At 43.4% G+C, this 27672-nt stretch overlaps 1 protein-coding gene across 2 annotated transcripts in view; it reads left to right on the top strand.

The window, feature by feature from the left end:
- hemk1 (HemK methyltransferase family member 1) overlaps nt 1–27672 on the top strand; it is a 121239-nt gene that overhangs the window by 48837 nt on the left and 44730 nt on the right. For both annotated transcript variants that reach the window (XM_068052105.1, XM_068052106.1), the window contains exons 5-6: nt 24365–24532; nt 25440–25504. In XM_068052105.1, the coding sequence (XP_067908206.1) occupies nt 24365–24532; nt 25440–25504 (233 nt within the window). The remainder of the gene's footprint in view (nt 1–24364; nt 24533–25439; nt 25505–27672) is intronic.

The following is a 27672-nucleotide window of genomic DNA, read 5'->3' on the forward strand; positions in this document are numbered from 1 at the left end:
TCTAAATATTTATTAAGTATCCCATGGCTTTTCTCGTGGTAATTCAGAGCATTTTTAAAATTCATTCTTGGGATATGGGAGTCGCTAGCAAGCCACTAGCTCCGTCCTGAGTTGTCCTTGAAAAAGTGGCGATGAGCCGTCTTCTTGAATTGCTGTCTAGTGAAGGTGCCCCCACAGTGCTGTTAGATGGGGAAGTTTCAGGGTTTTGACCCAGCAACAATGAACAAACACTATAAATGTCCATGTAGGGATGGCGTGTGACTTGGAAAGGAACATGAAAATTATGGTGTTCCCATGCACCTGCTGTTCTTGCCCTAGGTGGTGGAGGTCGAAGTTTTAGAAAGTGCTGTTGAAGAAGACTTGTGGGTTGCTATAGTTCATCCTGTGGATAGTATGGAATGGTAGAGGGAATGGATGATAAAGGTGGCGAGTGGACTTCTGATCAACCAGAATGCTGTGTCCTGAATGGTGTTGAACTACTTGCAGCTGCACCTATCCAAGCAAGTGGAGAGTATTCCTTCGTATTCCTGACTTGTGCCTTGTAGATGGGAGAGGCTTTGGGGAGTCAAGAGGTGAGCCACCTGCCACAGAATACTCAGCCTCTGACCTACTCTACTAGCCATGGAATTTACTTGCCACTTATCAGCCAAACCCTGGACGTTGTCCTTCTGTTGCTGCATATGGGTATGGATTGCTTCATTATCTGAGGAATTGCAGTTGGAGCTGAGCACTGTGCAGTCATTACCAAACAGCCCCACTTCTTTTGTTAAGGTGAAAGGAAGGTCATTGATGAAGCAACTGAAGATGTTTGGTCCTAGGACATTGCCCTGTGAAATCCCTGCAATGTTGCCCTGGAGCTGAGATGATTGGCCTCCAACTACCATAGCCATCTTCCTTTGTGTTATGTATGGCTGCAGCTATTGGAGCGTTTTCCACTTGATCCCTATTAGCTTCAGTTATACTCGGGCTCCTTTATGTCACATTCAGTCGTCTTGATATTAAAGGTAGTTACTCTCACCTTACCTCTGGAATTCAGTTATTTTGTCCATGTTTGGACCAAGGCTGTACTGAGGCCTGGAGTTGAGTGATCCTGGCAGAAGCTAAAGTGTAAAGTATGAATCAGTGAACAGTTATTGGAGTAAGTGCAGCTTGATAGTGTTACGGCCAGGTGAGGAAGGTGTCTCAGGCTCTCCTCTTGCCCTTCAGCTTTTTTGACTGCTACAGGATTTATTCCTTTTAAACAGCGATTGTGCTTACCACCTCTGTGAGTGTTTTATCTTTTTACCTTTACTGTGATCATGAAAGCATCAATCAGACAGGTTTTTTTGAGTTTAAACAAGAAAGAGGTAAATTTATTACACAACACTCTAACCTGATTTCAAATAATTAAAAATATGCTACACATTCATGCACACATTCACACGAGAATCACATGCACATAAATAGATTACAGAGGGGGAAAAAGAGATTTGGTTGTGGGATTAAAGTCAAGAATAAATGGAACTTAAATATACAGTCTGTGAAGTGGATGATCTGGTAGCCCTTGGCTGAAGCTATATTCTTGAAATCCTCACTGGTCAAAGTGCACTTTGATTAGCCTGCATTGCTCAGGGTTTTCTTGAAGACAGAATTGTAGTTGGCTCTCTTCCCCAGTCACTGGCTGTAGTAGTTTGTAGGCTTGGAGGGTCCACGCTCGCAGAAAGTTTTTAAACTTGATGCTTTCTGGGGAGAGAGAAAGAGAGAAAAAGGGAAGCACGCAGCTTTCTCTGCTGCTGCAGTCTCAGTTTCTGCTTGTCTTCTGTGAGTGTAACAAAACCTGTTTTTTTCAGAGATGGACAGGTGTTCACATGGTTCTCTTAATCCTGTTTGTTTTTAATGAGATACAAGGTTCAGAATTAGCTCCACAGGTTCCAGGATGCCAACATTTATACTCGAAGGGGCTTACTCTTTCAAAGTCAATGTGGCAGGATAGCCTTGACTGTTGTGCTAATAAAGCAGTCCGCAGCAATTCAATTACTTAGAGCAAGCCATTGTTCTGGGTCCGGGGCTTCTCAGATTTCTGACTGCAGTTCAGTCTCCTGGTATTTCAGATGCAAATTGCAGTGCCCATCTTGGCTGTTAGTTTTTTAAAAGTACTGTTGGAATTTTCCATTCAAAGTCTAGTGTAAGTTCAGTGTAAATTAATATTTCTCATTTGGCATATGGGATTTTCTTGACGATAGTACTGTCGACAACACCTTCCATCACAGCTGATTATTCTAAGCTGATAGGACAATAATTGGTCAGGTTAATAAAAGCAAAATACTGTGGTTGCTGGAAATCTGAAATAAAAATAAACTGCAGGAAATACACAGCAGGTCTAGCAGCATCTGTGGAGAGAAAAACAGAGTTAACATTTCAGGTCTGTGGCCTTTCATCAGAACTAGCAATGGTTAGAAATGTAATAGGCTTTGAGCAAGTGAAAGGGGAGATGAGGAAAGAAGAGCAAAAGTGAAGGTCTGTAATAGGGCGGAGAGCAGGAGAGATTAAATGACAAAAATGTCATGGAACAAAAGGAAAAGGGAGTAGTAGTAGCTGTAGTAAAAGGCAAAGCATTTGTCCAGAGAGAATGTTAATGGCAGAATAATGAACAGCTCTGTCTGAAAGCAAAAACATGAAAAACAAGTTTAAGACTGCTACATGGTAAAAAGAACAATCGAAATGGCAGTCAGAGGGCTCTAGATTTTGCCTAATTGGAAGATGAGCTGTTATTCCTTGAGCTTGCATTGAGTTTCACTGGAGCACTGCAGCAAGCCGAGGACAGAAATGTGGGTGTAAGAGCAGGGTGGTGTATTAAAATGGCAAGCAACCCGAATCTGGGGATCATGCTTGCAGACTGAGTGGAGGTGTTACGCAAAGTGGTCATCCAATCTGTGTTTGGTCTCCCCAGTGTAGAGGAGACTGCATTTGTGAGCAGCAAATACAGTATACTAAATTGAAAGAAGTGCAAGTAAATCACTGCATCACCTGGAAGGAGTGTTTGGGGCCTTGGATATTGAAAAGGGAGGAGGTAAAAGGGCAGGTGTTACACGTCCTGCGATTGCATGGGAAGGGGATGAGGTGTCAGTGGTGATAGAGGAGTGGACCAGGGTGTCACTGAGAGAATGGTCCATTTGGAATGGTGACAGGGGAGGGGAGGGGAAGATGTGTTTGGTGGTAGCATCACACTGGAGATGCCTGAAATGGCAGAGGATGATCCTTTCGATGTAGAGGCTGGGGTGGGGGGGGGGGGGGTGTGGAAAGTGAGGACAAAAGGGAACCCTGTCGCGGTTCTGGGAGGGAGAGGATGGGATCTGGTTAGATCTGTCCTGCTTTTTGTTGGCAGTCATAACTGTGCAATTTTTCACATTGTCGGATAAATATCAGTGCTGTAGCTGTACTGGAATTGCTTGGCTCAGGGAGCAAGGGTTCTGGAGCCAACCCTTCGGCGGGTTGTTGTTGGGACCTGTAGCCTTTGCTGTGTCCAGAGCATTCAGCCAGCTCTTTATATTGTGAACTGACTGAAGACTGGAATCTGTGATGATGGGGACCTCAGGAGGAGGCAGAGAAGGACCATTCATTTGGCGCTTCAGATGTTCAGCGAGACTTCTCTTGTTAGTTACTTAATTGTCCTCCACGGTTTGAGACTGGATGTGGCAGGACTGCAGAACCTTGACCTGATTCATTAGTTGTGGGATCGTTTAGCACTTTCTATAGCATGTTGCTTCTGCTGTTTTACATGCATGCAATCCTGTGTTGTAGCTTCACCAGGTTGGCGCCTCGTTTTCAGGTACGCCTGATCTTGTTCCTGGATGTGCTGTTTTAAAACACTCGAGGTGCTTTAATGAAAGAAAATGGGAGCGGTACTAATCAGATTAAAGACCCAGCACAAGCATGATGGGTTGAATGTTCTCCTTATGTGTTGTATGATTCTATTAGTGGAGATATTAGCAAAGAGCCACAATGAGCCAAATGGTCTCCTTCTGTACTGTAAGGTTTAATGTGGACATTACAGTACTTAATTTCCGATAACTGCTAAAAAAAGGTTTATTGAGAAAGAACATTGCAATTTGAAAGGTAACACAGATATTGTAAGAGTTATTGTAAGCCCTAGAACATAGGTTTTGGGTGGTTGACAAGTTCAAACAAGGCAGTTTGTGTATAGGGTGCTGGTCAGGTCTGTGGTGTGCATGTTTCCTCTGTGTACTTCATACTGCCTTAAATTCTAGGAACTTGTGCATTCACCACTTCTACTAGGAAGACAGTGCAAGCTTAATTTCTCAGGGGAGACTTTGTTAGCATTGTGTGTTACCAGGAACTTGCATTTGTGATAAACACAGCAATTCTACTTTATGGTTTTTATGAACAGTGAGTAAGAAAACACATGAGACAGTTTTTTTTTCCACATGACACTTGCTTTTCGCTAATTAGGACATTTCATTATCAAACGTAGCCTGCAACCAAGAGGCACCATTTCTTGAAATCAAATACTGTAACTTTGTTGGCTTGCTGGCTTTTTTCTTACAATAAATTTAACAATAGTGTTCAAAATTATCAAAGGTTTTGATAGGGAAAAGAAAGGACTTGTATTTTTATAGTGCCTTTCTCAACCTCAGAACGTCCCAAATTGCTGCATGGTCAATTAAGTACTTCATATTTGAAGTGTAGCCCCTATTGTAGCAAATGCGGCAGCCAATTTGCACACAGCCAGGTTTCACAAACTGCATTGAGATAACAACCAGATAATTTTTTTTAAATGTTGGTTGAGGGATAAATATTGGCCAGAACACCAGGGAAAACTCTTCTATGAAATAAGAGCATAAGAAATAGGAACAGGAGTAGGCCATTTGGCCCCTCGAGCCTGCTCCGCCATTCAATAAGATCATGGCTGATCTGATCGTGGCCTCAATTCCACTATCCTGCCTGCCCCCGCCCCCACCCCACCCCCGCACCCAGAGCCCTTGGCTCCCTTGTAGATCAAAATTCTGTCGAACTCAGCCTTGAATATTTTCAATTACCCAACCTCCAATGCTCACTGGGTAGATAATTCCAAAGATTAATGACCCTCTGAAGGAAGAAATTCCTCCACATCTCCGTCTTAAATGGGAGACCCCTCATTCTGAAACTGTGCTCCCTAGTTCTAGATTACCCCACGAGGGGAAACATCCTCTCAGCATTTACCCTGTCAAGCCCCTTCAAAATCTTATATATTTCAATAAGATCACCTCTCATTCTTCTAAACTCCAATGAGTATAAGCCCAACTTGCTCAAACCTTTCCCCATACTTTTATACTCCGTCCCCCTTGCAACCAACATTCCATTTGCCTTCCTAATTCCTTGCTGTACCTGCACGCTAACTTCTTGTGATTCATGTACGAGGACACCCAGATCCCTCTGTACCATAGCATTCTGTTGTCTCTTTCTGCTTTTCTATTCTTCCTACCAAAGTGGACAACCTCACATTTTTCCACATTACACTCCATATTGCCCACTCACTTAACCTATCTTTATCCCTTTGCAGACTTTTTGTGTCTTTCTCACAGTTTGCTTTCCCACCTATCTTTGTATCGTCAGCAAATTTGGCTACAGTACACTCTGTTCCTTCATCCAAGTCATTAATATAAATTGTATAGATTGTAAATAGTTGAGGCCCCAGCACTGATCCCACGATTGGCACCCCACTAGTTAGTTACAGTTTGCCAACCTGAAATGACCCATTTATCCCAATCTCTCTTTCCTGTTAGTTAGCCAATCTTCTATCCATGCTAATGTATTACCCGCAATACCATGAGCCCTTATCTAGTGCAGTAACCTTTTATGTGGCACCTTATCGAATGCCTTTTGGAAATCCAAATACACTATATCTACTGGTTCTCCACTGTGCTTGTTACATCCTCAAAGAACTCTAGTGTCACGGGTTCTTTTGTGTCCACCTGAGGCGGCAAGGTGGCCTCAGTTTAACATCTCATCCATACAGGGAATTGGATATATACTTGAGAAGGATCAGTTTATAGGTCTATGGGGAGTGGTATTAATTGAATAGCTCTATCAAAGAGCCGGTACAGATGCATATGCCCTCCTCTGCTGTATTATTTAATGAACAAACACTCCCAACATTGGGTGTGCATGGAAAATTGAACAAAAAAAACACAAAAATGATTAAACTTTGATGAAAGTTGAAAATCAGTATGAGAAAATAACTAAATCCGAAAGTACAACTCTTCTAACTGTACACAGCCTTTATATTTCAAAACAAATGAAAGGAAAGCTGGAAAAATAGAGTTTGCCAGTAACTTACTAGATGCCAATATTTTCCTTCAGCCTACACGCAGTTTCGAAATGTTGCTTAATCTCGAAGATCTGTTCGCTGCAGCTGTTGGATCAGTCTGTACGCTGCTGGTACTAATTTCTCTAACCCACCGGGTATATGAAGTAGATACTGAATATTTGGATAAAAAATTGTCTTAAGGACAGAAAACAGCGAGATGTAGTCAATAGTTCTTTTTCAGACTGGAGAATGGTAAACAGTGGTGCTCCCCAAGGGTCAGTGCTGGGACCACTGCTTTTTTTGCTCTATATAAATTCAGTTTCATTTTCCTTGTCCTCATGGTACCTCCAAAACTTCAGACCCAGCAGTAGCAATACTTTCAGACTCTGGGTACCCTTGGAACCCACTCCAAGGACTCTTCACCCAGACTTCATAAATTCCCTGGACTACCTTCCCCGTGTTCTCACACTCCAAGCCCGCCTCCTTTACTCTCAGACCTCAGAATCTACCACTCAGAACTTCCAGATCCCAGAACCCCTCTCCAGTGTTTGATCCCAGGGACACTCCCAATGCTGATAAATGTGTGCCCCTTATAACAATACTTTTCATAACACCTTGTTCCTATAAAACCTCCAGCTCACCATAAGGAGTGGTGTATGGCATCAACTAGTAATATGTTAAAATTGTGAATAGCACACACTCCTTATAAATGTCACATGTTTGTCTGCATGTGTGTGTATATAAACTTAAGCTCATCCAAAACTCTGCACTCTGTATCCTTACTCGCACCAAATCCCATTCACCCATGACCCCTGTGCTCACTGACCTACTTTGGTTCCTCATTAAACAACACCTGGATTTTAAATTCTCATCCTGTTTTTAAATACCTCAGTGGCCTCACACCTCCCGATCTCTGTAATCTCCTCCAGCCCGACAACCTTCTGAGGTCTCTGTGCTCCTCCAATTCTGGCCTCCACATCCCTGATTTCAATTGCTCCAACATTAAGAGCTCTATCTTCTGCTGTCTGGACCCAATGTTCTAGAGTTCTCTTCCTAAACCTGTCCTCACTACCTTGCTTCCTCCTGTTAGCCACTTCTTAAAACCTAGCTTTTTGACCAAGTTTTGATCATCTACCCCAACATCTGCTTATGTGGCTGAGTTATCAAATTTTGTTTGATAAAGCTCCTGTGAAATGTCTTGGGATGTTTTATTATCTTAATGGTGCTATTGTGTGCATAATCATAAGATCTTGCCTGCCACCCACTTTGCAAAAGATGCAAAAGTTGCATACTTGAAGTAAAAATAAATTTTATTGAAGCAGCTAAGTGTTTATTTACTGTTCCAGAGAGAGTGTTAGCTTTCTAATTATTTACTGTGCAGCTCTGATGCTTATTTATTTGTCAAAGGAAATAAGTTTTTTTGCCTATTTTCCGGAAACCAATCACAAAACACTTAATTCAATTTTTGCAGAGATCTAGAAACTTACAAACCAATGCTGTCTGAGCCCTCAGAGAGTTCTGCATCCCCCTGTCCTTCATTCCATTTAAGTGAATATTGTGGCTTTAATTCAGGAAAAAAAGATATTTCTCACCAGCAAATAAGGAAAATAAATCAAATAATGGGCCACTGTTGCAAGCAGGCTGAATTTTACATGTCTGCTGAGAGCAGCGAACCCCTCGTCGCGGAACCGCCACAATATTAAACGTGGCGGCTCATGTGAACAGCCAGGGTTGACTGCCCTCCCCCACCCCCGCCCCCAATGATGTTGAGGGGGCAGGAGGTGCGTCCCCGGCAACGGCATCAGGTGCCACTGTGCATGTGTGAACGTCATTTTTAAAGAGCTTTGAGCCCTTTCATTTAATTTGAATTTTTAAAGAAATATTGAGTTAGAATTTATTCAGAAAAATTAAATAATGTTTCTAGCCCTTCTCCCACCCCCAATAACCAAACAATTCATTCCTTGCCCTCTCCACCCCCAAAATACATACCTAACCTTCCCCCCATCGCCCCCCCGCAGAGTTCACAAACTTTTATCTTTAACCCTTCCCACCATTCCCTACACCAATCATATTAGTTTGACCCCGCTCCCCAACTCCTGGACTGAAATATTTACCTTCTTCCCCCTCCCCACCAGTGTTACGCCCCGGATCTCTGGATGGAGATCCAAAGGCGCGAGAGTGCCGGCCACCGGCAACAATGTCGGAGTTAAATGGATGACAGGAACAGATAAGTCATTAATTTGCATTTTTTGATGATGTAAATTCTGCTCCCGTCGTCGAGCGGTGGGGGGCCCACCACAAGGCCTAACCACGCTGGTAATATCAGGCCAGGCCTTTGCAGCATCGAGGCCCGTAGCAGGCCTCTACCGGAGGCATTTTCTGGCTCCCCACCAGCCTCCCTTTCCCCCCCCACTGCCACGATCTCCAATGTCGGGGAGGCTGTAAAATTCGCTCCACTAGGTGAAATTTTATGCTCTCCCCCACGGCGGGTTTGGAGGTTGCCAATTAGTGGTCCAGGAGGCGGGAGCTGCCTGCAGCGCATGAGTGGCAGAGGCAGGTGGCAGCCAGGATCGGGCCGGAAATCCTGGTGTCGGACTCCGTGGTGGGCCACTGCTGGTACATTCTTTCAGCCACCCCCGCCACAGAGCCCGACATCGGGAGCTCAACAAAATCCACCCCATTCTGTCTGTATCTACTCTATCAAAACTTTCATAATTTTAAAGACCTCTATTAGATCACCCCTTAGCTGCCTTTTTTCAAGAGGAAAGAGACTGACCCAGCCTTTCCTGATATGTATACCCACGCATTTTGCATTTTTGGTATCATCCTTGTAAATCTTCCCTGCACCTGCTCCAGTGCCACGACATCCTTTTCTATAATATGGCAATCAGAATGACACGCATGTGTGGTCTAACCGAGGTTTGTTTTATTCATTCATGGGATGTGGGCATCGCTGGCTAGGCCAGCATTTATTGCCCATCCCTAATTGCCCTTGAGAAGGTGGTGGTGAGCTGCCTTCTTGAACCATTGCAGTCCTTGGGGCGTAGGTTCACCAACAGTGCTATTGGGAAGGGAGTTCCAGGATTTTGACCCAGCGACAGTGAAGGAATGACGATCTATTTCCAAGTCAGGATGGTGTGTTGCTTGGAGGGGAACTTGCAGGTGGTGGTGTTCCCATGCATCTGCTGTCATTGTCCTCTTAGGTGATAGAGGTCATGGGTTTGGAAGGTGCTGTTGTAGGTTTGATACAGGTTTAGCATAATTTCCCTACTTCTATCCCTCTAGAAATAAAGCTTAGTATTTGGTTTGCTTTTTTTAAAGGCCTTGCTAACCTGTGGTGGAACTTTTAGTGACTTATGTATTTGTACTCGAGATCCCTTTGGCCCTCTACCCCAGCTAGATTTGCACCTTCCAAGCAATAAGTGACCTCCCTATTCTTCCTACCAAAATGTATTCCCTCACATTTATGTGGGCTGAACTTCATTTGCCAATTATGTACCCATTCTGCAAGTTTATTAGTGTCGTCCTGTAATTTGTTGCATTCCTCCTCAGTATAGACTATCTCCCTCAATTGGTGTCACCCGCAAATTTAGAAATTATGTTTTTGATTCCAAAGTCCAAATCGTTAATGTAAATTGTGAACAGCAGTGGTCCCAGCACTGATCCTTGTGGAACACCACTTCCCACCTTCTGCCACTGCGAATAACTACTACCCTTTACTCCCACTCTGCTTTCAGTCTTGACGCCAGCTAGCAATCCATTCTGCCACTTGGCCCCTGACTCCGTACCTTATTAGTTTATTACGGGGCATCTTATCGTAGGCCTTTTGAAAATCCAGATAAATTACATCTACTGCTTTGTTACTGCCTACTCTCTTTGTTACCGCCACAAAAAATTCAATACGGTTCATCAAGCAAGATTTTCTCTTTCGAAATCCATGTTGACTTTTTTTTTTATTCGTTCATGGGACTTGGGCGTTGCTGGCTAGGCCAGCATTTAATGCCCATCCCTATTTGCCCTTGAGAAACTGAGTGGCTTGCATGGCCATTTCAGAGGGCATTTAAGAGTCAACCACATTGCCGTGGTCTGGAGTCACATGTAGGCCAGACCAGGTAAGGTCTGCAGATTTCCTTCCCTAAAAGACGTTAGTGAACCAGATGGGTTTTTGCAACAATCGACAGTGGTCACCATTAGACCAGCTCTTTTTTTAAATTCCAGATTTATTAATAGAATTCAAATTTCGCCATCTGCCCTGGTGGGATTCGAACCCATGCTCACAGGGTTTTAGCCTGGGCCTCTGGATAACTAGTCCAATGACAGTACCACTACGCCACCATCTTCCTACTATTCATTATATTTTTCTTTTCTCAATGTTCTGTTCTTTTTTTGTAGGGATTTCATCATTTTTCTAGCATTGATGTTAAGCTGACTTGTCTATAATTCCTTAAGCATGTTCTGTCCCCTGTCTTAAATATGGAAATTATGTTAGCTATCCGCCAGTCCTCTGGCACTTTGCCTTTTTTCTAATGAATTATTAAATATTTGTCATAATATCTCTGCTGTCTCTTTCCTAGATTCTTTTAAAATGTGTGAATGGAATTCATCAGGACTTTTAAAAATTTTAAATGCACTTATCTCATTACTCAGCTCATCATTCAATGTCCTGTCTACCTGTTCTAACTTGCTCTTTACCTTCCTAATTGCATTTTTGACTTCTCTCCTGATCGCTTCATATTCTCTCTTATCATGCACTCGTCTGCTGTCTATGTACTTAATATATGCCTCTTTCCTAACTCTCAGTTGATCCCTTATGTCTTTATTCATCCATGGAGTCTCACTAGTGTTTAGTTTGATCTTTCCTTTTAACAGAATATATTTTTCCTGCACTCTGTTGAACAACGTTTTAAATGTTTCCCATTGTTGTTCTGCATCGTTGTTTGCCAATACTGTTGCCCATTTTATTTTCCCAAGTTCTATTCGCAGGAAATATATCACCGTTTCTTTATCTTCACTGGGTCAAAATCTTGAAACTCCCTTCTTAACTGAACCGTGGGAATACGTTCACCACACGCACTGTAGCGGTTCAAAAAGGTGGCTCACCACCTTCTCAAAGGCAATTAGGATAGACAATAAATGCTGGTCTTGTCAGTGATGCCACATCCCATAAATATATGCAAAAAAACATTCAGAGAGGTACTCAGCTGGTGTCAGGTAAAGCTTATTGGAGCTTTAGAGGACACTTTTCTTGGAGTGACTTGCAGGTATTTTGACATCTTTAAAAATTCTTTTAGTTGCTTTGTAGGCTCTGGACTGTAAAGGAGATTTTGGCATTCTGTTTTGTTTCTTTATTGGGGTACTTCTACCAACCCCAGTCTTGAGAACAAGAGGAAGGAGTGAGCAGAGATGCATGCTCAGAAAAATCCTTAGCCTCATAGAGTTTATAGGCCCAGTAAATACATATCTGTAGTTCTCTGAAGAGCTATGCGTAAGGAGTCTCTGTTTTTCCAGGGATGCAGTGACAGAGCTGTGCCAAATCCTGCACTAGACCCACAGCCATCCGCTGCAGCTAGCATTGTTTTTTGCAGTCAAGGTCACTGCAGCGCCTGAATTTCTTTGCCTCCAGCTCCTTCCAGGCTGCCGTATCAGTCATTCAGCAGTCCATGCATGTATTAAGTGGTGACTCATACCTTTATTGCTATCTTCAGCAACATATAAAAGCAGGATGACTGGGGTTTGCTCAGTTTACAAGATTCCCCCACCCCCAACCAGTATATCAGTGACTGCACCCACATCATTGTGAACTCTTTTTTACGCAGTGCAACCATCTATTTCCTTCATGTCATGTAGTATGCGATGACTAGTTTCCATCAATCATCTCTATGCTTAGGAAACTTAAGCAAATAAAATAGACTGCGATTCACAGAAGCTTTTGGCATTCTTTTCTTCCCTCTTTTTTGAGGTCAGAGTTTACAAGCCATGAATCATACTTCACGCCGAGCCAAGAGAACCAGCATGCAACTGATATAGCAGATGTACAAGATATGCTGATACTTGTTTCACCCTCTGCTTTACCTTTTCTCTATCTAGCACCTTACTCATGGTGTAGGGCTAGAAACAAGAGTTCACCATGGTGGAATCTTGTATTTTAGCCTGCAGCACAAAGCACTGCCGGGTACTCAATTAAGATCTCAATTATAAAATGCAGTAAGTGTAGAAAGCAAGGCACAACACTGAGAAAAAAATAAACAAATGCCAAGTTCCCCCGCCCCCACCCCCAAGCCTGCTACCACAGGGCCAAGAAAATTCAGCCCCTTGTCTTATTTGTATTGCAATAATCAGTGGCGAGATGAAATGTGTCAGGAATGTGTTATGTCCCCAAAACTGTTCAACCTGTACACTGAAACTACCTTCAGAGACATAGAAGATCTACCAGTTTGGAACATTGGTGGGTTGAACGTCAACAACTTGAGATATGCAGATGGCATAGCATTGATTGCAGAGTCAGAAGAGGCATTGCAGGAAATTGTGAACAAAGTGAATGCAAGGAGTGTGGAACATGGATTAAGAATAAATGTGTAGAAAACTCTCCCGGCATTTCTTCACGGACAAAGATTTTGGGAAGGTTGTAGTCATCGGTTGCAGGCACGCTGATGGCTAGTCAGGCCTATTGTGCCATGCAGTTTCTCCCACAGCGGGTACAAGTGAAGGTGCAGTCGCTGCTGGGGACAATTGGATCTTCTCCTTTTCTCTTTCATGCTGGTTCTTCACTAAGTCTTAAAGGTGTTTGTAGCCTCCTGCTGTAGCATCTCCAGGCATCATGCTCTATGGCCTGTGCTTCCCACTGGTGATGGTTGATGCAGCACACAGAGAGGGACTTCTTCAGGGAGTCCTTGAAACGTTTGCATGGGGCCCCTCTGTTCCTTTTACCCACAGTCAGCTCTCCATACAACACGATCTTGAGCAGGCAACTGTCATCCATCCGGGCAACGTGACCTGCCCAACACAGTTGCCTTACAGGAGGATGGCCTCGATGCTGGTGATGTTGTCTGTTTCCAGGACTTCAATGTTTGTGTTGCAGTCCTGCCAGCAGATCTTGAGGATGCTACGGAGACGGCGCTGATGGAAGCATTCCAGAAGGCGTACATGATGCAGGTTTAGGACCCATGACTTGGCACCATACAGAAGGGTGGTGAGGACTATGGCTTTGTATACTTTGAGTTTGATCTGTACTCTAAGGCTGTGGTTGCTCCACACACGTTTGTAGAGTCTGCCGTATGTTCTGTTTGCTTTTGAAAGCCTATTGTCCACTTTCTTGTCCATGGTGGCATCAAACGAGATAACGCTCCCCAGATAAGTAAATTTGCTTGACGGCATTTAGCTCGGTCCCCTCGGTGACAATGCTTGGTGGTCTGTATTCTTCTTGGGGTGCAGACTGATGCAGGACTTCAGTTTTCTTTAAACTGATTTTTAGTCCGAAGAGTTGTGCCGCCTCGGAAAAATGTGTTGTTATACGTTGTATGTCTGACTGTGGGCCAGGAGAGTACAGTCATTGGCGAAAAGAAGTTCATGGATGAGTTTTTCTTGTGTCTTGGTGTGAGCCTGAAGACGCCTGAGGTTGAAAAGGCCTCCATCAGTCCGGAAGCATATGTAAACTCCCTCATTAAGGTCTTCCATTGCCTGCTGTAGCATCATGCTGAAAAAGATGGTGAATAGGTTCAGAGCCTGCACCCATCCCTGCTTCATGCCATTGGAGATACGGAAGGGACACAAGAGGTCGCTGTTTTGCTCGACTGATTTTCGTGAAACTGCTTCACCAGGCCAGGAACTGGGTGGGCATCCAAGTTTTACAAGGATTTTCCAAAGTCCATCTCTGCTCACAGTGTCGCATGCCTTGGTGAGGTTTACGAAAGTGACGTACAGACCTTTGTTTTGCTCGTGACACTTTTCTTGTAATTGTCTGAGTGCAGATACCATGTCTGTGGTGCCTCTGTTTACTCTGAAACCACACTGGCTCCCTGGCAAGTTTTCTTCTGCAATGGTAGGCAAAAGCCTGTTCAGAAGTATTCTAGCCAGGATCTTTCCAGCAATAGAAAGGAGGGTGATCCCATGGTAGTTGGAGCAGTCTGATTTTTCTCCTTTGTTTTTGTACAAGATAATGATAACTGCATCACAAAGATTCTGTGGAATCTTGCCCTGTTCCCAGCAACCGTGAAAAACTTATGGAGCTTGGTGTATAGGGCAGGGCCACCATGCTTCAAGGCTTCAGGTGGAATTCCATCGGCTCTGGGGGCTTTGTTGTTCTTCATCTTATTGATGACGGTCACAGTTTCCTCCAGAGTTGGGCTCTCATCCAGTTCTTTGACAGGTTGTTGTTGGATGCAATTGATGACAGTATCATGCACTGTGCACTTGGCGCTGAAGAAAGTTTCAAAGTGCTCCGAGCAGCGATCCCTTTCAGTGTGTAGGGTCTTGCCATCGGCACTCGTCAAGGGGTTTTGGGTTTGATGTGCTGGTCCGTAGACAGATTTTAGTGCTTCATAGCAACTTCTCATGTTGCCAGTATCAGCGTACAGTTGAGCTTTTTTCGCAAATGCGATCCGCCAGTCATTTTGGATGTTCCTCAGTTTACATTGAAGGGTGCTGCATGCTTGACGGTAGGCTGTCTTTTTCTCTTGACTGGCCGGCTTAGCCAGGTGAGCCTGATGAGCTGACCTTTTTATTTTTAGCAGATCATGAATTTTCTTGTCATTTTCATCAAACCAGTCCCTATTCTTCTTGGTGCTGGGTCCGATGACCTCGTTGGAAGTATCCAGTACTGCATCTTTGATGTGTTCCCAGAGTTCTTCTGGAGTGGAATCAGCAGTGAGATCAGGATGTTCCAGTCTAGTCTGTAAGGTTGCTTGATATCTATCTCTGCACGATGAGGTTTGCAGATTGCTGACTCAAAATTTTTTTGATGGATTAACTCTAGGCCTTTTCTTGGGCTTAGGCTTGAAGTGGAAGTTCAGCTTTGAACGAACGAGCTGGTGGTCTTTATGACAGATTACATCTTGGTTCGCCACTATCAGGTGCCAGTGTTTTGAGCGGGGATGCATCCATGTGGTCTTGAAGCAGTCTTTTTGTTGAAAGAAGGTGTAGGTTATGGACAGCTGCTTTTCTGCAAAGAGTGCCAAGAGTAAACGTCCGTTTTCACTACAGTTTCCAACTCCATGCCAGCTGTCACAGCCCACTCTGGTGTTGAAATCGCCAGGGATGACCATTTTGTCCTTGGGGAGGGCATTCTGGATGAGTTCACGGAGATCTGTTAGAACTTATCTTTGTCAGCTGGGTTAGCCTTCAGGGTTGGAGCATAAACACTGATGAGGGTTGAATGCTGCTGGTCTTGGAGGAGCAGGCGCAGGGACATGATGCGTTCGGAATGGCCGATTGGCAGGCTTGAAGAAAACTAACGTAAGCAGAGACCTAACTCCCTGGAAGTGAAAATTGAAGTAAATGGACAAGACCTGGAACAAATGAAAAGGTTTACATACCTTGGGCAGATGATGGGAGATGTGGTTGTGAGATCCGAAGGAGAATTGAGATAGCAAAGATCAGCTTTGTCAGAATGAAGGACGTGTTAGCGCCAAAGAAACTGAACCTGAATCTTAGGAAAAGAATGCTGAGGTGTTACATTTTGTCATCTATGTTATACGCCTCAGAGACGTGGACAACAAACAACAAGACTATTGATAAGCTGAATGCATTTGAGATGTGGACATATCTGAAAATCCTAAAGACTGATGAGGAAGTGTTGGAAATGGCTGGAGAGAAGAGGAAATTAGTGCATAACATCAAAGAGAGAAAGATACAATATTTCGGTCACCTCATTAGAGCAGAAGGTAGATAGAGACAATTATTGGAAGGAAAGAATGACAGAAAATGTAGGAGAGGGAAGCAGAGGGGGAAATGGATGACAGATATAATGGACTGGATGCACTTGACCTATGCAGAATGTGTAAGGGCAGCACAGGACAGACAGAGAACAAAGAAAATTACAGTACAGGAACAGGCCCTTCGGCCCTCCAAGCCTGCGCCGATCCAGATCCTCTATCTAAACATGTCGCCTATTTTCTAAGGGTCTGTATCTCTTTTCTTCCTGCCCATTCATGTATCTGTCTAGATACATCTTAAAAGACGCCATCGTGCCCGCATCTACCACCTCCGCTGGCAACGCGTTCCAGGCACCCACCACCCTCTGCGTAAAGAACTTTCCACGCATATCCGTGGCAATCAACCTTCTGGGAAGAAGATGACACCTACGATAGAACAAACAATCTTTTGCCACAGAGAATTCCTTACCTCTAAGAACCCATTGTGTAAAGAAATCTTTTTGGAGTTGCCTTTTCTACTTCTGTTAGGGGCAGGATCCTAAATCACCCAGTGTATTAAGCATTTGTGTTTATAAACACTGTGATCATTGTCAAAAAAATTGGTCAGACTGGCTGGCACTCAACTTGACTGTTGTGTTTTATTTTTTTCAGCCTTGTCTAAAAGCAGATTTTCCTTGGGTTGGAGCCAGTTGTGAAACACGTGTTGGACTATTGCCCCCAGTCTCTCCTGTAGCGGGCAAACAAACAGCTCCCTGTAGCACATCAAAGAGAGTGCTCCATGGTTTTTTAAAAATCTACTTAAACCTTTGAAGTGTTTCACTAAATCCCGCTTATTATGTGTTCTAATTGTGAACCAGAATATATTACTTTTGTAGATATTATCCTGGAATTTCCTGGAAATTACTTCCACTCTGCCACCATAACATTGGCTTCAGAAGTGTAGTGAAAAATGCCAGGCCAGTATATCTTTTCCTCTGAAAAATTTAAAGGGGAGCAGGAGCAAACAAATTAGGAGGAAGAATATATCTGAATTGTCCTTCAAACAACCCCCATCCTTTGGGTGTAAGCGGCACATTATAACTCCTGAAAGAAGCAGATAAAAGAAAATTGGAGTGGCAATGATATTAAAGAAAGAACTTGTATTTATATAAGACCTTTCACCTCAGGACATCCTAAAATGCTTTACAGCCGATTAATTACTTTTGAAGTGTGGATATTGTTATGATGTAGGAAACATGGATGCCAATTTGCACACAGCAAGCTCCCACAAACAGCAATGAGTAAAATGACCAGATAATCAGTATTTAGATGTTGGATGAGGAATAAATATTGGCCAGGATACCGAGGAAAACTCTTCAAAATAGTGCAATCTTTTACATCCACAAGAGGACAGACCTGGCCTCAGTTTAACTTCTCAACCGAAAGATGGCACCTCCAACAGTGTGGCACTCCCTCAGTACTGCACTGAAGAGTCAGCCTGGATTTTGTGCTAAAGACCCTGGAGTAGGACTTGAACCCACTTTTGGACACTAAGGGAATCAAATGATATGAGGATTGCACAAAAGTGGGGTTCAGGTAGAAAATCAGCCATGATATTGAATGGCAGAGCAAGTTCATCGCCAATATGGCCTATTCATGCTCCTATTTCTTAGTGTTCTTAACCCACTTAACTGACTTGGAGGCAAGGGTGCTACCCATGGCTAACACTCAAGTACTTTTGATACACAGTATTTGAGTCTCACACAACCTATGGTTTTTTTGTTAAACTCTTGCTTGTGTTTGATAGTACCACATGCAGCAGCCGCTCCACAGCCATCAGCAAATGGATGTGTTGTGAAAGTAGCTGCTTGCCAATCCAGTGTCAGAAATGGTCTGTCTGCCCAGGGTAATGCTGGAGCATGCCACATTGTTTATATTTTACATGTGGTGATTGACACCCATGCTTCAGATGGTAAACCATCATTAGCCCAGAATTATGAGGTGTGAAAAGCAGATGGATATAGCAGCACAAACGCATTGCTGTTGTCAGCTCGTTAATCTTCTGTGACTGTCTTATTTGTTTTTTAAATGTATTTTATTTAGAGATACAGCACTGAAACAGGCCCTTCGGCCCACCGAGTCTGTGCCGACCAACAACCACTCATTTATTCTAACCCTACAGTAATCCCATATGCCCTACCACCTACCTACACTAGGGGCAATTTATAACAGCCAATTTACCTATCACCTGCAAGTCTTTGGCATGTGGGAGGAAACTGGAGCACCCGGAGAAAACCCACGCAGACACAGGGAGAACTTGCAAACTCCATGCAGACAGTACCCAGAATTGAACCAGGGTCCCTGGAGCTGTGAGGCTGCGGTGCTAACCACTGCGCCACTGTGCCGCCCATTGCGGTGATTGTGAAAGCAATCACTTTGGCTATGAGCTTGTCTTAGGTCATTTAAATCAGATTGAGATAAAGGGAGTGAGTTGGGAAACTAGTGTAGGAGATTCTCCTCATAACTCAGTGTCATACAACTCCCAGAGATAGTGTTTTCTTTATTCATTTGTGGGATGTGGGTGTCACTGGCTAGGTCGGCAATAAATGCTAATAAATCCCTAATTGCCTTTGAACTGAGAGGCTTGCTAGGCCATTTCAGAGGGCATTTAAGAGCCAGCCACATTGCTGTGGGTTTGGAGTCATATGTAGGCCAGACCAGGTAAGGACGGCAGATTTCCTTCCCTAAATGGCATTAGTGAACCAGATGGGTTTTTACAACAATCGACAATGGTTTCATGGTTACCATTGGACTAGCTTTTAATTCCAGATTTATTAATTGAATTTAAATTTCACCATCTGCTGTGGTGGGATTTAAGCCTATGTCCCCAAAGCTTTAACATGGGCTTTGGATTACTAGTCCAGTGGCATTACCACTACGCTGCCACCTCCCCAGTGTCAGCTGTGACTCAATGGGTAGTACTCTCATCTCTGAGTCACGAGGAAGTGGGTTTAAGCCCCACTCCAGAGACTTGAGCATCTAAACTGGACTAACATTTGAATGCAGTACAGCGTGTGTGCTGCACTGTCAGGTGGACCCTCTTTCTGATGAGATGTTAAACCAAGGCTCTATCTGCCCTCTCGGGTAGATGTTAAACATCCCTTGGCAGTATTTGAAGAAGAGCAGCTGAGTTCTCCACAGGGTCCTGGCTAATATTTATCCCTCAATCAACATCATGAAAGCAGATTACCTGGTCAATTATCTCATTGCAGTTTATGCACAAATTTAGATTTAGATTTAGCGATACAGCACTGAAACAGGCCCTTCGGCCCACCGAGTCTGTGCCGACCATCAACCACCCATTTATACTAATCCTACACTAATCCCATATTCCTACCAAACATCCCCACCTGTCCCTATATTTCCCTACCACCTACCTATACTAGTGACAATTTATAATGGCCAATTTACCTATCAACCTGCAAGTCTTTTGGCTTGTGGGAGGAAACCGGAGCACCCGAAGAAAACCCACGCAGACACAGGGAGAACTTGCAAACTCCACACAGGCAGTACCCAGAATCGAAACCGGGTCCCTGGAGCTGTGAGGCTGCGGTGCTAACCACTGCGCCACTGTGCCGCCCTGATTACCTGAAATTACCTGATGCATTTCCTGACACTACACGCAGAAGTACTTAATTGGCTTTAAAGCACTTTGGGATGTCCTGCAGTTGTGACAGGTGCTCCATGAATGTAAGTTCTTTCTTTCTTATCTCAATAAGAGTGCTAAAATGACCCTGCTCTGGAGGGAGAGTTAATGAGCCAGAGTTTCTGCCCCTTACCGCTGTTTAATGACCTGTGTATTGATTCACTGCATGGTGAAATAGTTTATCAACATTCACTGTAGAAAGGCAAGTTGGACAGTCTTAAATGCCACTGGTAAGGAGACAGCTGGATTGTAGCACCCTGCATGCCATTGCAGATGTGGCCTTTGGAGTCTCCACCCGTATTTCTACTGGTGGTAGCTGCACATTTATTCAAACCAGAATATAAGGCAACTTAATTTAACTATAACGTTCACGCTCACAGATGGGAGCTGAGTGGTGCATTGTAATCTATTCTTGGCTTTTGGTTACCATCTGTGTGGTGTTACAGCTTGTGTTAGTTCAGTGTGTTGTACAGTACAGTGTAGGCTACATTGGTGTGAGATCTGGAGAGCGTTTTCTGCAATAAACATGCAAGGCACACTCTAGTACAAAATCTAAGATAAATAGATGAGTTCAGCAAAGTGCAGGAGTTTCGCTTGCATGAAAAGTAATGAGAGAAATCAATGTTTCAATATCAGGAAAATCTTCTTTGATAAAGAGCGAGAAATATTTTGACTAAGCTAATGGAGGCAAAAACGTTGGAGTGATTCAAAGTACAATTTGATGTCATGGTGGATCAGTAGCTTCATTTCTGAAGTAATCCATTGGATCAAAAACACTTTAGGATATCCTGTGAATGTGTTGTTGGCACCATTTAAATATTCTTCCCTTACTAGAGGGTGGGCTTCATTGGGCTCAGTGGCCTTTCATCCTGACTTTCCTCATGTTCTTAATCTGGAATCTTGCACAGTGTGTTGTCCGGTGTATTAGGTGTTTAAATGTTATGCAATTAAGTGGGAGGTGTATTTTATGTTGAGAATATTTCTTCCAGCAATTACATTTGCTTGTTTTTTTTTGTTTTTTTTTAGTGTAGAGGGAGCTTTACTCTGTTTCTAACCCCATGCTGTGCCTTCCCTGAGAGTGTTTGATGGGGATACTATAGAGGGAGCTTTACTCTGTATCTAACCCTGTTTTTTCTTTTTTTTTCTTTTTCCTGTGCTGTGCTTGTCCTGGGAGTGTTTGATGGGGACAGTGTAGAGGGAACTTTACTCTGTGTCTAACCCTGTTTCTTTTAGGTGGCCTTTATACCACAGGCCCCTTTTATTTTTGTTGAGGGGCCCTTTATTCCTCAGGCCCCCCTGAAATGTGTTTTTTAAAGGGTGTAATTTTTTTTGCATTTTTTGAAGCTAACTATGGGTCTAAATTCATTCACTATATTTGTGCAGCTATTACACATAAATTGACATTTATAAATTTTATGCAGCTATTTTATGATAAAGATATATTCCTATCGAAATTGCATGATGTCATTGTATACTTATCTGTATAATCACATATTTGTAACATAGAAACAGACAAGTTTGACCCAAACAGTCTTGTCAGTCTGTGGTGTTTATTCTCCACACAGGTGGCACAGGCGCAATAGGTCAAATGGCCTGCTGCAGTGTTGTATCATTCTATGACATGAGCAGCAATCTTAATCTCATTTGCCTGTTTTTATGAGATTGCACATTCCATACATACTTTATGAAGTCACTGTGCATGGTACCCGAGAGAGGAATGCATCACTGCGCTGTTTGCACTGGAAAAATAGATGTTGGCAGAAGGTAAGATGAGGGGAGGGCCAAGACAGTTTGTTTGGCCATGGGTTCATAGAATTTTGTAGCACATAAGGAGGCCATTCAGCCCATTATGCCTGCACCAGCCTACACCCTTGCTTTGTCCCCATTGCCATACAAAATTTTCCCTTCAAATATTTATCCAGTTCTCTTTTGAAAGTTACTAATGAATCTGCTCTCACTACCCTTTCAGGCAGTGCATTCCCAATCATAGCAACCCGTTGCATAAAACAATTCTCCCTCATCCTCTCTCATTCTTTTGCCAATTACCTTAAATTGGTGTCCTCTGGTTACTGACCAGGTAACAGGTTCTGAGGTTAGTTAGTATTGGGGCAGTGTACTGGTGGTCATTGTTAGTTCAGGTTAGTTGTTACTACTCTTGGCTAGTTGGTGAGTTGCTGCACTGAGGTGGTAATTTGTGTTGTGTTGAATGTGCCCCAAACATCTTGGTATTTTCCCAGTTCTCGGTGGAAACCAAATAGCTCATGGTCTGATTGGCAGATATCATGGTGGAGTTATCTGCATAGTTATTTACCTTTCCTACTGCCATTTCCCTTCTCTGCAGTCTTCGCTTCAACATCCGGTTTCCTCCCACATGCCAAAGACTTGCAGGTTGATAGGTTAATTGGCCATCATAAATTGCCCCTAGTATAGGTAGGTGGTAGGGAAATATATAGGGAGAGGTGGGGATGTGATAGGAATACGGGATTAGTGTAGGATTAGTATAAATGGGTGGTTGATGGTCGGCACAGACTCGGTGGGCCGAAGGGCCTGTTAAAGTGCTGTATCTCTAAACTAAACTAAACTAAACTAAACCCACTGCCCTCAACCAAGACAACCAGGTAGGATCTTGCTTCCCAACCTCAGTCAGTGTCACACTGACAATGTGACTTGCACAAGAGTAGTCCCAAGGTGACCAGCACAATGCTTTTCCCTTTTAAGGGGGCCCTGCTGCCACTCAGTGCCCAGTCTAAAAAAAAAAGCATCCCTTGACAGGACAGGAGAATTATTGGCAAATAAGTGCATTAACCTCTGGACTTGCTTTATTATTTTGTCACATTTTTCTCGTCCTGTGCTGAAAGAGCAGACTTTTGGTGCTAACAGTTCCATGGGTCTCTTGTGCCTTCTGGTAATTGGCCCAGATGAGCATTCTTTATATGTACGCTTATATATGCTATTGGCTTAGACCAGCTATCTAAGGAGATCAAATCTGACACTTTTCATGGCTGAATACCACACTGAGCATTTGCCCACTGCTGCTGAGAGTATTCCTTATACAAAGGCATTGTTTGTTACATCACAGTCATGGGGTTTTCTGATAGTTACAGTGAGGGGTCGGAGAACTAAAAAAAAACCTAAGGAGACATTGGTGAGGTGATTTTTTTTATTTATTCACAGAACGTGCGCGTTGCTGGCAAGGCCAGCATTTTTTGCCCATCCCTAATTGTGCTTGAGAAAGTAGTAAGCTTCCTTCTTGAACCACTGCACTCTGTGTGGTGAAGGTACTGCCACCATGCTGTTGAACAGGGAAATCCAGGACTTTGACTGAGCGATGATGAAGTGACAGTGATGTATTTCTAAGTCAGTATGTTGTGCGACTTGGAGGGGAAATTTGAGGTGGTGGTTTTCCTGCTACTCGTATCCTTTTAAGTGGTAGAGGCGCAGGAATGGCGGGTTTTTTCAAAAGAGCCTTGGCACATTACTGCAATGCATCTTGCAGATGATGCACACTGCAGACATGCTGCCCCAGTGGTGGAGGGAATGAATGTTTAAGATGGTGGATGGGGTGCCAATCAAGTGGGCTGCTATATCCTAGATGGTGTTGAGCCTTTTGAGTGTTGTTGGAGTTTTACCCATCTAGGCTGGTGCAGAGTATTCCCTCACACTTCTGACATGTGCTTTGTAGATGGTGGAAAGACTTTGGAGAGTTAGAAGGTGATTCATTGACCACTAAATTCTCAGCCTCTGGCCTGTCCTTGTAGCCATAGTATTTATGTGCTATCCATTTATGATTCTGGTCAGTAGTGACCCCAAGATATTGATGGTGGCAATTTGATGATGGTAGTGATGTTGATTTCAAAGGGAAATGGTTAGTCTTTTTGGAGATGGTCATTGCCTGGCAATTGTGTGGCATGTATATTACTTGGCACTTATCAGCACAAACCTCTGTTATCCAGGTCTTGCTACTTGTGGGCGCGACTGCTTCATTAATTGAGGCATTGCAAACTGAACTGAATACTGTACAATCATCAGCGAACATCTCCAGTTCTGATGGAGGGCAGGTCATTGAGGAAGCAGCTGAAGATGGTTGGGCCTAGTCAGTGCCCTGAGGAATTCCTGCAGCGATATCCTTGGGCTGAGATGATTAGCCTCCAACAACCACAACCATATTCCTTTGTGCTAGATTGATTCCAGTTATTGGGGAATTTTCTCCCCAATTCCTTTCGACTTCAATTTTCTTCTTGATGGCCACGCCTTGATATCAAGGGCAGTCACTCTCTCACCTCACCTCTGGAATTCAGCTCTTTTGTCCATGTTTGGACCAAGGCTGTAGTGAGGTCAATAAAATGATCTCATGGAACCAACTCATTAACTGAATGATGACAAGTGGGGGGAAAAAATCTAATCTTAATGAAATCTGTAATCAGAGGGGCATGGAAAGTCTGTCTGTGCAGCTGTCAGTACAAAACAAATGGTAGTTCTTTTATGTTGATTTTCTGTGTGTGTTTTTTCTTTCATTTTAATCAGGAGTTAGTTAGTCTGGTGCTGTCAGAACTTGCCAAAGAAGAGGATGTTTCATTTTCTGTTGAAAAGGCTCGTTGGCAGAATTCCCATCAAACTCCTGGCCCTCGGTTCCTGGAAATTGGGTGTGGATCTGGTGCCATAATTCTGAGCTTGCTGCATTTCTTCCAACACGTGAGTGTTGGCAATTTCTTCATTAAAGCCTTTTTATTTATTAGTAATATATTTGACCTAGAACCTTGCCATCAACAAGTTAAAATCATTCCAATTAATTTTAATCTCTTGTTTTTTTTCTGTTGGGTTATTTGAAAACAGTATGGGGCAGGCCCACCTAATTCTCTTGAAGCTTTGTCATAAAATTATATTCAATGTTTATGTTTTTTAAGCTTGTGCTTTCTTATGGCTCAGTAATGCAACATGTCACCGTTATTGACCAACATAAACCAAAGCAATCAAATTCAGAATTCTGAAAACTTTTTATATCTAATTCTATCAAATATCTCACAGCCTCTCATGGCATCTAACTAATAATATTAACACTGGTAAGTCTGAAAAACATTCTCTCCTTCACTTGCTTCTCTGTTTCCACTTTCTGTGTCTCTCTTGCTTTCTTCCTTTCTGTTTCTGTCTTACTTCTTTTTTCCCCTTGTCTCTTTCTCCCTTCATTTCTATCTCTATTTCTCTCATGACCTTTCATTCTGTCTCTCTACTTAATTTCTGTCCCTTTCTATCTCTTGCCATTCTTCTCTCTCTGCTTCCTTTCTCCTTTTCTACCACCTTCCCTTCTCGCTCTCACCCTTCTCAGCTCTCTTTCCTCCTTGCCTTCTTTCTTGTTCTTCTCATATCTCTCATCCCCTGTTTTTTCTTTTCTGCTTCTGTCTCTTCTTTCTATTTGCGAAATAATTGACACTTGACCTTTATGGCATAACTAGCTATTTCCTCATTTAGCAATTTCATTTTCTTCTGTAAATTCTGCCATTTAACTTCAACGTAAGCCGATCTTACAAATGCCCTATCCCAGTCTCCTAGATTGTTATGTTGTTCCACCACTTTTCCTGATTGAATTGTTTTGTTTTTGCAGAGTCGTGCTGTGGCAGTGGATAAAAGTCTAGACGCTGTGAGCCTCACTAGAGAAAATTCTGAAAGGTAATGAAAGGTCCCCTTGGATCATAGAGTGTTGAAGCGCTGTTCATAAATAATTTCAAATGTATGTGAATGATATATTAAATTATATATTCATATAAATATCAATATATAAGGCTTATTGCTGGTACATATATATTGCTGGTTATGTACGAAGAAATAGTTTCTCGTAATCAAGTATTGAACATCACTTGACAAAGTTCGTTGACTACTCGATGAGACAAACCAAACTCCATCTGTTCTCTCAGGTGGATGCTAAAGATCCCACGGCACTATTTGAAGAACAGCATGGGAGTTCTCTGTGGTGTCCTGACCAACGTTGATCCCTCAACCAATGTTCCATGTAAGCTAAAAATGTTCCCAGCAACCCAAAAGTCCCTGCTCAGGACGCACAAAAGTCAACCCCTTTAAATTACCACACCTGCACAGCCATGGTCGCAGAAGAAAATTTAAAGGGACCACGCACATTAAAATAAAATCACCCGTGCACTCCAAAAATAAATTAGAGGGAACATTGCCGTCAACCAACATCACTAAAACAGCTTACCTGGTAATTTATCTCACTAGTGCTTGTGGCACAAAAATACTGTAAAGCAATTTGAGATGTCCTGAGTTTGTAAATGCAAATTCTCCTGTGTTCTGAAAGTGCCATGCTTCTTAACAGATTTGTTGGGCTCTAGGACCTTGCATGTGGCTATTCTTCATGTGTGAGCCTAGAGCAAGAGGGCTGGAATTTTCTTCACTATACCACTTGAAATCAGGAAACAAAGTGGCAGGAGACGAAGGGAAATCTGTCGCTCCACCATCTAACCTTCCTCCCCCTCTGCTGCTCCCATCAATTTTTCTGCCCCTTGCACTGCAGCAAGGAAGGAGGCCTGCTGCTGCACAGCACAGAAACTGGCCATTCAGCCCAAATGGTCTGTGACAGTGTTAATACTCTACACGCGTCTCCTCTCACCTTATTTCATTGAATCCTGTCAGCAGATCCTTCTATTCATTTCTCCCTCATGCAACTCGGCTCCTGACCTCATTGTACCATCTACAAGATGCACTGCAGCAATTCACCTAGGCTTCTTTGACAGCACCTTCCAAACCCACGACCTCTACCACCTTGAAGAGCAAGGGCAGCAGATGCAAGGGAACACCTCATTACAGCCTTGCTTCAAACATGGACAAAAGAGCTGAACTCCAGAGGTGAGGTGAGAGTGACTGCCCTTGACATCAAGATATCATTTCACTGAGTATGGCATCAAGGAGCCTTAGCAAAACTGAAGTCAATGAGAATCGGGGGGGAAACCTCTCTGCTGGTTACCTAGTACAAAGGAAGATGGTTGTGATTGTTGGAGGTCAATCACCTCAGTCCCAGGACATCACTGCAGGAGTTCCTCAGGGTAATGACCTAAGCCCAACCATCTACAGCAGCTTCATCAATGACCTTACCTCCATCATAAGGTCAGAAGTGGGGATATTCACTGATGATTGCACAATGTTCAGTATCGTTTGCAACTCCTCAGTTCCTGAAGCAGCCTATGTCCATATGCAGCAAGACCTGGATAACATCCTGATAAGTGGCAAGTAACGTTTGCAACATGCAAGTGCTTGGCAATGACAATCACAAACAAGAGAAAATCCAACCTTCTCCCCTTGATGTTCAATAGCATCACCATCGCTGAACCCCTTAATAACAACATCCTGGGGGTGACCATTGACCAGAAACTGAACTGGACCAACCACATTAATACTGTGGCTACGAGAGCAGGTCAGAGGCTAGAAATTCTGCAGGGAATAGCTCACCTCCTGTCTCAATGCCTTTGCACCATCTGCAAGGCACAAGTCAACAGTGTGATGGAATACTCTCCACTGGCCTGGATAAATGTAGCTCCAACAACACTCAAGAAGCTTGACACCATCCAGGACAAAGCAGCCCACTTGATGGCACGCCATCAACATTCACCACCGACACAGTGGCAGCAGTGTGTGCCATCTACAAGCTGCACTGCAGCAACTCACCAACGCTCCTTCGACAGCACCTTCCAAATAACCTCCAGCCTGCTCAAGTCTGGATTTCCTTGCAGGGTGGATTTGACACTGGAGGAGGAGTAAGACAGGACATCCATCTTCCTGGATTGGGGCAGGAGAGGGTCATTATTCATGCAGGGTGAGACTTGAGC

This window comes from Heterodontus francisci, chromosome 19 (genome assembly GCF_036365525.1).
Source record: "Heterodontus francisci isolate sHetFra1 chromosome 19, sHetFra1.hap1, whole genome shotgun sequence".
Classification (NCBI taxonomy): Eukaryota; Metazoa; Chordata; class Chondrichthyes; order Heterodontiformes; family Heterodontidae; genus Heterodontus; species Heterodontus francisci.